Genomic DNA, 10,595 nt, shown 5'->3' on the forward strand with positions numbered 1-10,595 from the left:
CAGATTCTGACTTTACTCTCCTGAAGTTTCTACCTTTCCCAGATTCTGACTTTACTCTCCTGAAGTTGCTACCTTTCCCAGATTCTGACTTTACTCTCCTGAAGTTGCCACCTTTCTCATGTGGAATACCAATTTATCTTACCATTTCTACCGATCTGCGTGCCAGTTATGGTTTCATTTCATTTGTAATAACGTCTTCATATCTCTAAATCATTGTCATGTGGTTAATCAACATTCTATCCAAATCTAAATGAAAATGATACAAACCTAAAAAGTAACTTATATTGCCATTGTCAACTATGTAAATATAGTCTACATAAAGCCAACAAATAAAAACATTGCAGCCTGCAGGTAGAAAATCTCCTGATCATTTTTTTTATATTGAATACATGAACAGAAATGACCGTAACCAAAGTAACAAGCATTGTAGATTAGAAATGATAGCAATTAACAGTAAATGTACTATTGGTGAAATGTATATATAATGGAGAATTGATAGACACTAACAATCAGACGCAAACAATTCACACAATGAAGTTATGAAACAATGTTCACAAATTGGCGGGAGAGAGCGCATTCTGCAGAGAGAAGTACATTGTGCGTCTGGGCGCTGCATGGTCAATCTGACTTCTGCATTGGCCATGCAGCATTTATGGTGATACTGCCTCAGGAGAAGTCAGGGCATTCATGCTTCTTGCACTTGGCAGAGCAGTGCAGAGCTGTTGTCAAGGAAGTGAGTTTGTGTTTTCTACAGGATGTCACCGCCCCCCCCCCACCTACCGTCAACCAATCATGTCAATGCAGAGCTGTACAGAGCCCTCGGCATTGGTACAACATTTGGGAGGCGCATGGCGATGCGGTAGGGAGCGCCGTTTGGCCTCTGGAGGCTCCGCAATTGCGTCACATCCTCCATATGGAGCCTCTGACCATATTTTCGGATCAAGTATAAATAGGCTTTTAGTCTAGGCCTCCGCAATGGATTAGTGCCCTGAGATGGGTGCAAATATATATGTATTTGTTACTGCTCGACTAAAACAATCTTGGTCAACCAACAGCCTAACGACCAAACAATCGACCAGTCAACTAATTGGGGTCAGCCCTAAAATACTGTGTGTGTGTGCAATAGTGGTTGGTTGGGAGAAACTTGACTGTCCGTCTTCCCCTCCCCCTTACTGTCCTGGATTTAACACACACACACACACACACACACACACACACACACACACACAGCTTTCAGGGCCCTGGGTTGATGCAAATGATTTGATTTCCATCGTATTGAGAGTCAAATGACCTATTTCTATCTCTCTCGGTCTCTCTCTTTCCCTTTATCTCTCTCCCTCAATCTCCCCCTCTCATTCTCTCCCTGTATCTCTCTCTTTCCCTTTATCTCTCTCCCTCAATCTCCCCCTCTCATTCTCTCCCTGTATCTCTCTCTCTCCCTGTATCTCTCTCTTTCCCTTTATCTCTCTCCCTCAATCTCCCCCTCTCATTCTCTCCCTGTATCTCTCTCTTTCCCTTTATCTCTCTCCCTCAATCTCCCCCTCTCATTCTCTCCCTGTATCTCTCTCTTTCCCTTTATCTCTCTCCCTCAATCTCCCCCTCTCATTCTCTCCCTGTATCTCTCTCTCTTTTTTCTCTCACTGTTTTTCCCTCTCTCTCAATTCAATTTCAATTAGCTTTGTTGGCATGACGTATTGATGATAGTGCCAAAGCACAATGTTACATTAAAAAAAGTGGACACTCTTAGAACAAAGGGTTCTCCTCTGGGGACAGCTGAATAACCCTTTTAGGTTCTAGATAGAAAAGAAATGCTAAGAGTGTGATGAACAATTATTAACAGTGAACATGTTATGGAAATCACTGAGTGATCTCACTGTGTGTGTGTGTGTGTGTGTGTGTGTGTGTGTGTGTGTGTGTGTGTGTGTGTGTGTGTGTGTGTGTGTGTGTGTGTGTGTGTGTGTGTGTGTGTGTTAAATAATCTGTGTTTCTTCAAGGGACTTTCTGCCCCGAGGCTCTGGTATTGTGACCCGCAGACCTCTCGTCCTTAAACTGGTCAACAACCAAGCAGGTGGATTCACGCACGCACGCACGCACGCACACACACACAGGAATGCACACACACACACATAAGCACACACATAAGCACACAAACAAGCACACTCACACACACACACACATAAGCACACAAACAAGCACACTCACACACAGACGAAGACACATGAAGACATGTTATGATAAAGTATCAGTAAAGGAGAATGAGGGAGAAATGTAGAAAACTGATCTCACCATAGAATGACTCTAGAATGGACCCTGTCTAAAAATCACCTTAGAACTCTAGAATGGATTCTGTCTAAAAATCACCTTAGAACTCTAGAATGGACCCTGTCTAAAAATCACCTTAGAACTCTAGAATGGACCCTGTCCAAAAATCACCTTAGAACTCTAGAATGGACCCTGTCCAAAAATCACCTTAGAACTCTAGAATGGACCCTGTCTAAAAATCACCTTAGAACTCTAGAATGGACCCTGTCTAAAAATCACCTTAGAACTCTTGAATGGACCCTGTCTAAAAATCACCTTAGAACTCTAGAATGGACCCTGTCTAAAAATCACCTTAGAACTCTAGAATGGACCCTGTCTAAAAATCACCTTAGAACTCTCTAGAATGGACCCTGTCTAAAAATTACCTTAGAACTCTAGAATGGACCCTGTCTAAAAATCACCTTAGAACTCTAGAATGGACCCTGTCTAAAAATCACCTTAGAACTCTAGAATGGACCCTGTCTAAAAATCACCTTAGAACTCTAGAATGGACCCTGTCTAAAAATCATCTTAGAACTCTCTAGAATGGACCCTGTCTAAAAATCATCTTAGAACTCTCTAGAATGGACCCTGTCTAAAAATCACCTTAGAACTCTCTAGAATGGACCCTGTCTAAAAATCACCTTAGAACTCTCAGAATGGACCCTGTCTAAAAATCACCTTAGAACTCTAGAATGGACCCTGTCTAAAAATCACCTTAGAACTCTAGAATGGACCCTGTCTAAAAATCACCTTAGAACTCTAGAATGGACCCTGTCTAAAAATCACCTTAGAACTCTTGAATGGACCCTGTCTAAAAATCACCTTAGAACTCTTGAATGGACCCTGTCTAAAAATCACCTTAGAACTCTAGAATGGACCCTGTCTAAAAATCACCTTAGAACTCTAGAATGGACCCTGTCTAAAAATCACCTTAGAACTCTAGGATGGACCCTGTCTAAAAATCACCTTAGAACTCTCTAGAATGGACCCTGTCTAAAAATTACCTTAGAACTCTAGAATGGACCCTGTCTAAAAATCACCTTAGAACTCTAGAATGGACCCTGTCTAAAAATCACCTTAGAACTCTAGAATGGACCCTGTCTTAAAATCACCTTAGAACTCTAGAATGGACCCTGTCTAAAAATCATCTTAGAACTCTCTAGAATGGACCCTGTCTAAAAATCATCTTAGAACTCTCTAGAATGGACCCTGTCTAAAAATCACCTTAGAACTCTCTAGAATGGACCCTGTCTAAAAATTACCTTAGAACTCTAGAATGGACCCTGTCTAAAAATCACCTTAGAACTCTAGAATGGACCCTGTCTTAAAATCACCTTAGAACTCTAGAATGGACCCTGTCTTAAAATCACCTTAGAACTCTAGAATGGACCCTGTCTAAAAATCACCTTAGAACTCTAGAATGGACCCTGTCTTAAAATCACCTTAGAACTCTAGAATGGACCCTGTCTTAAAATCACCTTAGAACTCTAGAATGGACCCTGTCTAAAAATCACCTTAGAACTCTAGAATGGACCCTGTCTTAAAATCACCTTAGAACTCTAGAATGGACCCTGTCTAAAAATCACCTTAGAACTCTCTAGAATGGACCTTGTCTAAAAATCACCTTAGAACTCTAGAATGGACCTTGTCTAAAAATCACCTTAGAACTCTAGAATGGACCTTGTCTAAAAATCCCCCATCTTGACCAAAATAGCTTCCATAATAATCAAGGTCTGTCAGGTTGGTTGTTGACCATTGCTAGACAGCCATTTTCAAGTCTTGCCAGAGATGTTCAAGTTGATTTAAGTCAAAACTGTAAATAGGCCAGACAGGAACATTTAATGTCGTCTTGGTAAGCAACTCCAGTGTATATTTGGCCTTGTGTTTTAGGTTATTGTCCTGCTGAAAGGTGAATTTGTCTCCCAGTGTCTGTTGGAAAGCAGTTTGAACCAGGTTCACTGCTCGACTGAGGGACCTTAAAGATAATTGTATGTGTGGGGTACAAAGATGAGGTAGTCATTCAAAAATCATGTCAAACACTATTATTGCACACAGAGTGAGTCCATACAACTTATTATGAGACTTGTTAACACATTTCTACTCCTGAACTTATTTAGACTCCCCATAACACAGGGGTTGAATACTTATTGACTCAAGACATTTCAGCTTTTCATTTTTAATTAATTTGTCAAAACTTCTAAAAACAACTCAAATTTGACATTCTGGGGTATTGTGTGTAGGCCAGTAACACAGTCTGAATTTAATCCATTTTAAATTCAAGCTGTAACACAACAAAATGTGGAAAAAGTCAAGTTGTGTGAATACTTTCTGAAGTCTCTCACAAACAAGTGCCTACGGAGCCGTGAGGGGAACGGCACCTCCGTACCTTCAGGCTCTGATCAGTCCCTACACCCAAACGAGGGCATTGCGTTCATCCACCTCTGGCCTGCTGGCCCCCCTACCTCTGAGGAAGCACAGTTCCCGCTCAGCCCAGTCAAAACTGTTCGCTGCTCTGGCACCCCAATGGTGGAACAAGCTCCCTCACGACGCCAGGACAGCGGAGTCAATCACCACCTTCCGGAGACACCTGAAACCCCACCTCTTTAAGGAATACCTAGGATAGGATAAAGTAATCCTTCTAACCCCCCCCTTAAAAGATTTAGATGCACTATTGTAAAGAGGTTGTTCCACTGGATATCATAAGGTGAATGCACCAATTTGTAAGTCGCTCTGGATAAGAGCGTCTGCTAAATGACTTAAATGTAAAATGTAAATGCAAGTCATGACATGCTTTGTTTTTGTGGTGACTTACAGATGTTTTCTCTCTCGATTGAACCTCTTCTCTCTCTCTCTCTCTCTCTCTCTCTCTCTCTCTCTCTCTCTCTCTCTCTCTCTCTCTCTCTCTCTCTCTCTCTCTCTCTCTCTCTCTCTCTCTCTCTCTCTCTCTCCATCCTTCTGTCCTTAATAACAGAGTATGCTGAGTTCCTTCATTGTAAAGGTCGTAAGTTTGTGGACTTTGATGAGGTGCGTTTGGAGATTGAGGCCGAGACTGATCGCATCACTGGGTCCAATAAGGGAATCTCTGCTGTTCCCATTAACCTCCGAGTCTATTCCCCTAATGGTACACACACACACACACACACACACACGAGCGAGAGAGACTCATGGACATATGTTCAAGCACAGACGCATGCAAACAGTCACACACGAAAATACAAAGCACACAGTCCTGAATGCAGTTATGCTTTGTTAGGTTCTGATAAACAGAGTGAACAACTAATAGACAACTAGTCAAAGCTCAAACCAAATGTATTCACCCACTGGGTCAAACAGCTGCACAAGACAAAGTTTCCAGCAGCACCAGTATTTATACCCTCCTTCAGACAGAGTCTTCTGCTTGCACCTCTAAACACTACATCTATGTTGCTAGGCAGGAAGTCAAGTGACGTGTTTAATAAAACTGTTCCTTCTCCCTTCATCTGACCTGACCTCGGCCCACATTCCTCACTAATCCACAGCTATCCAACCTTATCAGTGACCGTAACCATTAACTTCTAGCTTCAATGCCATACAACACTCCTTCCGTGGCCTCCAACTGCTCTTAAACGCTAGTAAAACCAAATGCATGCTTTTCAAACGATTGCTCCCCGTACCCGCCCGCCCGACTAGCATCCGACTAGCACACTACTCTGGACGGTTCTGACCTAGAATACGTGGACAACTACAAATACCTAGGTGTCTGGCTAGACTGTAAACTTTCCATCAAATATCTCCAATCCAAAATCAAATCTAGAATCGGCTTCCTATTTCGCAGCAAAGCCTCCTTCACTCATGCCGCCAAACTTACCCTAGTAAAACTGACTATCCTACCGATCCTCGACTTCGGCGATGTCATCTACAAAATAGCTTCCAATACTCTACTCAGCAAATTGGATGTAATCTATCACAGTGCCATCCATTTTGTCACCAAAGCCCCATATACTACCCACCACTGCGACCTGTATGCTCTAGTCGGCTGGCCCTCGCTACATATTCGTCGCCAGACCCACTGGCTCCAGGTCATCTATGTCTTGCAAGGTAAAGCTCTGCCTTATCTCAGCTCACTGGTCACGATAACAACACCCAACCATAGCACACGCTCCAGCAGGTATATCTCACTGGTCATCCCCAAAGCCAACACCTCCTTTGGCCGCCTTTCCTTCCAGTTCTCTGCTGCCAGTGACTGGAACGAATTGCAAAAATCGCAGAAGCTGGAGACTTACATTTCCCTCACTAACTTTAAACATCAGCTATCTGAGCAGCTAACCGATCGCTGCAGCTGTACATAGTCCATCTGTAAATAGCCCATCCAATCTACCTACCTCATCCCCATATTGTTTTTATTTACTTTGCTGCTCTTTTGCACACCAGTATCACTACTTACACACCATCATCTGCTCATTATCATCTGCTCAGCTGTCACTCCAGTGTTAATCTGCTAAATTGTAATTACTTTGCTACTACGGCCTATTGCCTTACCTCCTCACACCATTTGCACACACTGTATATAGACTTCCTTTTTTTCTATTGTGTTATTGACTGTACGTTTGTTTATTCCATGTGTAACTCTGTGTTTCTGTCGCACTGCTTTGCTTTATCTTGGCCAGGTCGCAGTTGTAAATGAGAACTTGTTCTCAACTAGCCTACCTGGTTAAATAAAGAAATAGTATAGCAAGTATTTCAAACTACAACCCAACAGTCCCTCCTTTTTGAATAGTATTTCCATACTGTTCAACATCACATAAACTTTGAAATGACTTATAAATGAACAGAAAATAACACATGATTAACTTTCACGGTTGATTATTTTGTTTACACCTCCAAGACTAATGCCCTCTGATCTGTAATTACTCTATGGACACTCTTATTTCCATCTCTCGTCGGACAACTGATAATGACATTTCAGCTGGAGCTTTTGACTTCCTCCTTTTCAGCTGGAGCTTTTGACTTCCTCCATTTCCTCCTTTGGGTTCCTAAGAGAGTGATCGCACAAGACTTGAAAGCAAAAGAAACACAAAACATAACAAGTATTAATAATGCCTTAAACTATGCATAATTATATATGCCAAGAAAAAAACTACATTTGATAACATGACGATTCCCACTCTCTCTTGGCCTGACTCTATGCCTTCGGGATATTGTTTTGCTGGGTCCCACAAAAATGAAGGACCTAAAAAACCTCCTCATGCTTTCATCCAGTCTTCCCCCATTCAGCCACAGGTTACAAAAGGTGATCTAATGCCATATTATATTCACTTTGCTCCCCATCTCCTCCTCCATGGTCACCTGATAGTGGGTTACCTCATCCTGAGGTAAATCGGCACTGTAAATACGTTTCAACATCAAATGCCCTCAGAAGGTGATATCCCAGCAATGCTACCAAGGTAAACCCTGCTACCATTAACACGACCCATGATGCATACTTCAAAATACCCCTCATTTGCGCCAGAGTCTAGTTCCATGTTGTTACTATAGTCTAGTTCCATGTTGTTACTATAGTCTAGTTCCATGTTGTTACTATAGTCTAGTTCCATGTTGTTACTATAGTCTAGTTCCATGTTGTTACTATAGTCTAGTTCCATGTCGTTACTATAGTCTAGTTCCATGTCGTTACTATAGTCTAGTTCCATGTCGTTACTATAGTCTAGTTCCATGTCGTTACTATAGTCTAGTTCCATGCCGTTACTATAGTCTAGTTCCATGCTGTTACTATAGTCTAGTTCCATGCTGTTACTATAGTCTAGTTCCATGTTGTTACTATAGTCTAGTTCCATGTTGTTACTATAGTCTAGTTCCATGTTGTTACTATAGTCTAGTTCCATGTTGTTACTATAGTCTAGTTCCATGTTGTTACTATAGTCTAGTTCCATGCCGTTACTATAGTCTAGTTCCATGCCGTTACTATAGTCTAGTTCCATGCCGTTACTATCGTCTAGTTCCATGCCGTTACTATCGTCTAGTTCCATGCCGTTACTATCGTCTAGTTCCATGCCGTTACTATCGTCTAGTTCCATGCCGTTACTATCGTCTAGTTCCATGCCGTTACTATCGTCTAGTTCCATGCCGTTACTATCGTCTAGTTCCATGCCGTTACTATCGTCTAGTTCCATGCCGTTACTATCGTCTAGTTCCATGCCGTTACTATCGTCTAGTTCCATGCCGTTACTATCGTCTAGTTCCATGCCGTTACTATCGTCTAGTTCCATGCCGTTACTATCGTCTAGTTCCATGCCGTTACTATCGTCTAGTTCCATGCCGTTACTATCGTCTAGTTCCATGCCGTTACTATCGTCTAGTTCCATGCCGTTACTATCGTCTAGTTCCATGCCGTTACTATCGTCTAGTTCCATGCCGTTACTATCGTCTAGTTCCATGCCGTTACTATCGTCTAGTTCCATGCCGTTACTATCGTCTAGTTCCATGCCGTTACTATCGTCTAGTTCCATGCCGTTACTATCGTCTAGTTCCATGCCGTTACTATCGTCTAGTTCCATGCCGTTACTATCGTCTAGTTCCATGCCGTTACTATCGTCTAGTTCCATGCCGTTACTATCGTCTAGTTCCATGCCGTTACTATCGTCTAGTTCCATGCCGTTACTATCGTCTAGTTCCATGCCGTTACTATCGTCTAGTTCCATGCCGTTACTATCGTCTAGTTCCATGCCGTTACTATCGTCTAGTTCCATGCCGTTACTATAGCGACTGGCTTGAGAATAGCTATTGCATTGACTCTGTCTCCTGTTCCTGATCTCCTATTGCTTCCATGGTTCACTGGAGTTTGGTGGTGGTTCACTGATATATCTAGGACTGAGTCTATCAGATAGTCCCTACCAGTCTCCCATGGTTTTCTAGCCACCAACATCTCCAATGACATCCTATGTTCTGCTACAGTCAGTGGTCAGGTTAGGTACACATCTCCCAGGTCAGGTTAGGTACACATCTCCCAGGTCAGGTTAGGTACACATCTCTCAGGTCAGGTTAGGTACACATCTCTCAGGTCAGGTTAGGTACACATCTCTCAGGTCAGGTTCAGTACACATCTCCCAGGTCAGGTTCAGTACACATCTCCCAGGTCAGGTTAGGTACACATCTCCCAGGTCAGGTTAGGTACACATCTCTCAGGCCAGGTTAGGTACACATCTCTCGGTCCAGGTTAGGTACACATCTCTCATCCCAAGGCCCATCTACACCCCTTTGTGAACACCCTCGTTACTGTGTAAACCTCCATCTCTGTAGATTGATGAGCAATGAGCAAATACATTTTCCATTTGAATTGAATCGTTTAATCTCTCCCTCTCTCTCTGTCCCTCCCTCACTCCTTGGTCCTCCCTGCTTCCCACTCTCCATCCGTCCCTCCTCCCACCCTCCTCTTTCCCTCCCTCCCCCTCCCTTCCTCTCTCCCTCTCCTTCCTCCCTCCACCTCCTCCTCCTCTCCCACTCTTCCCCTCCATCCCTCCCCCTCCCTCCCTCCCTCCCTCCTCCTCTCTCCCTCTCTCCACCTCCTCCTCTTCTCCCGCTCTCCCCTCCATCCCTCCCTCCTCCCTCCTCCCTCCTCCCTCTGTCCCTCTCCTTCCTCCTCTCATGCTCTCCCCCTCCATACCCCCCCACCCTCCTCCCTCCCTCCCTCCCTCCACCTCCTCCTCCTCTCCCGCTCTCCCCCTCCATCCCTCCCTACCCCATCCCTCCCTCCTCCCATCCCTCCTCTCCCTCCCTCCCTCCTCCCTCCTCAGTGTTAAACCTGACTCTTATAGATCTACCAGGGATGACTAAGGTAGCGGTGGGAGACCAGCCAATCGACATCGAGCACCAGATCAGAGACATGCTGATGCAGGTCAGAGACTGTGGTTACGGTCCCAACTGGCACCCTATTCCCTAGATAGTGCACTACTTTTGACTAGAATGGCACCCTATTCCCTAGATAGTGCACTACTTTTGACCAGATGGCACCCTATTCTCTATTCAGTGGATAACAGAAGGGGATTGAGTGATTGAAACTCACTCCTCAGCCTGAAATGTCTTCACTTTGGGTTAGAACGTTTCAGGCAGTCAGTTACCTGTGTTTCTGATGCAGATAACACAGGACCAGTCAAAAGTTTGGACATACCTACTCATTAAATATTAAAGTAATATAGTATATATTCTATGTTGTGTGTAATTCATATCCAAAGAGTAACAAAGTACATGTTCAAGTAACTAAGTATATGTTAAAGGGAAAGGGGGTAACTACGTATATGTTAAAGGGAAAGGGGGTA

At 43.5% G+C, this 10,595-nt stretch overlaps 1 protein-coding gene across 4 annotated transcripts in view; it reads left to right on the forward strand.

Moving 5' to 3' along the window:
• The window catches only part of LOC106593274 (dynamin-2), a 52,046-nt gene that overhangs the window by 2,215 nt on the left and 39,236 nt on the right, over positions 1-10,595 (forward strand). For all 4 annotated transcript variants that reach the window (XM_045709895.1, XM_045709897.1, XM_045709896.1 and 1 more), the window contains exons 2-4: positions 1,995-2,068; positions 5,276-5,425; positions 10,074-10,174. In XM_045709895.1, coding sequence (XP_045565851.1) covers positions 1,995-2,068; positions 5,276-5,425; positions 10,074-10,174 — 325 coding nt within the window. The remainder of the gene's footprint in view (positions 1-1,994; positions 2,069-5,275; positions 5,426-10,073; positions 10,175-10,595) is intronic.

This window comes from Salmo salar, chromosome ssa02 (genome assembly GCF_905237065.1).
Source record: "Salmo salar chromosome ssa02, Ssal_v3.1, whole genome shotgun sequence".
NCBI classification, from domain to species: domain Eukaryota; kingdom Metazoa; phylum Chordata; class Actinopteri; order Salmoniformes; family Salmonidae; genus Salmo; species Salmo salar.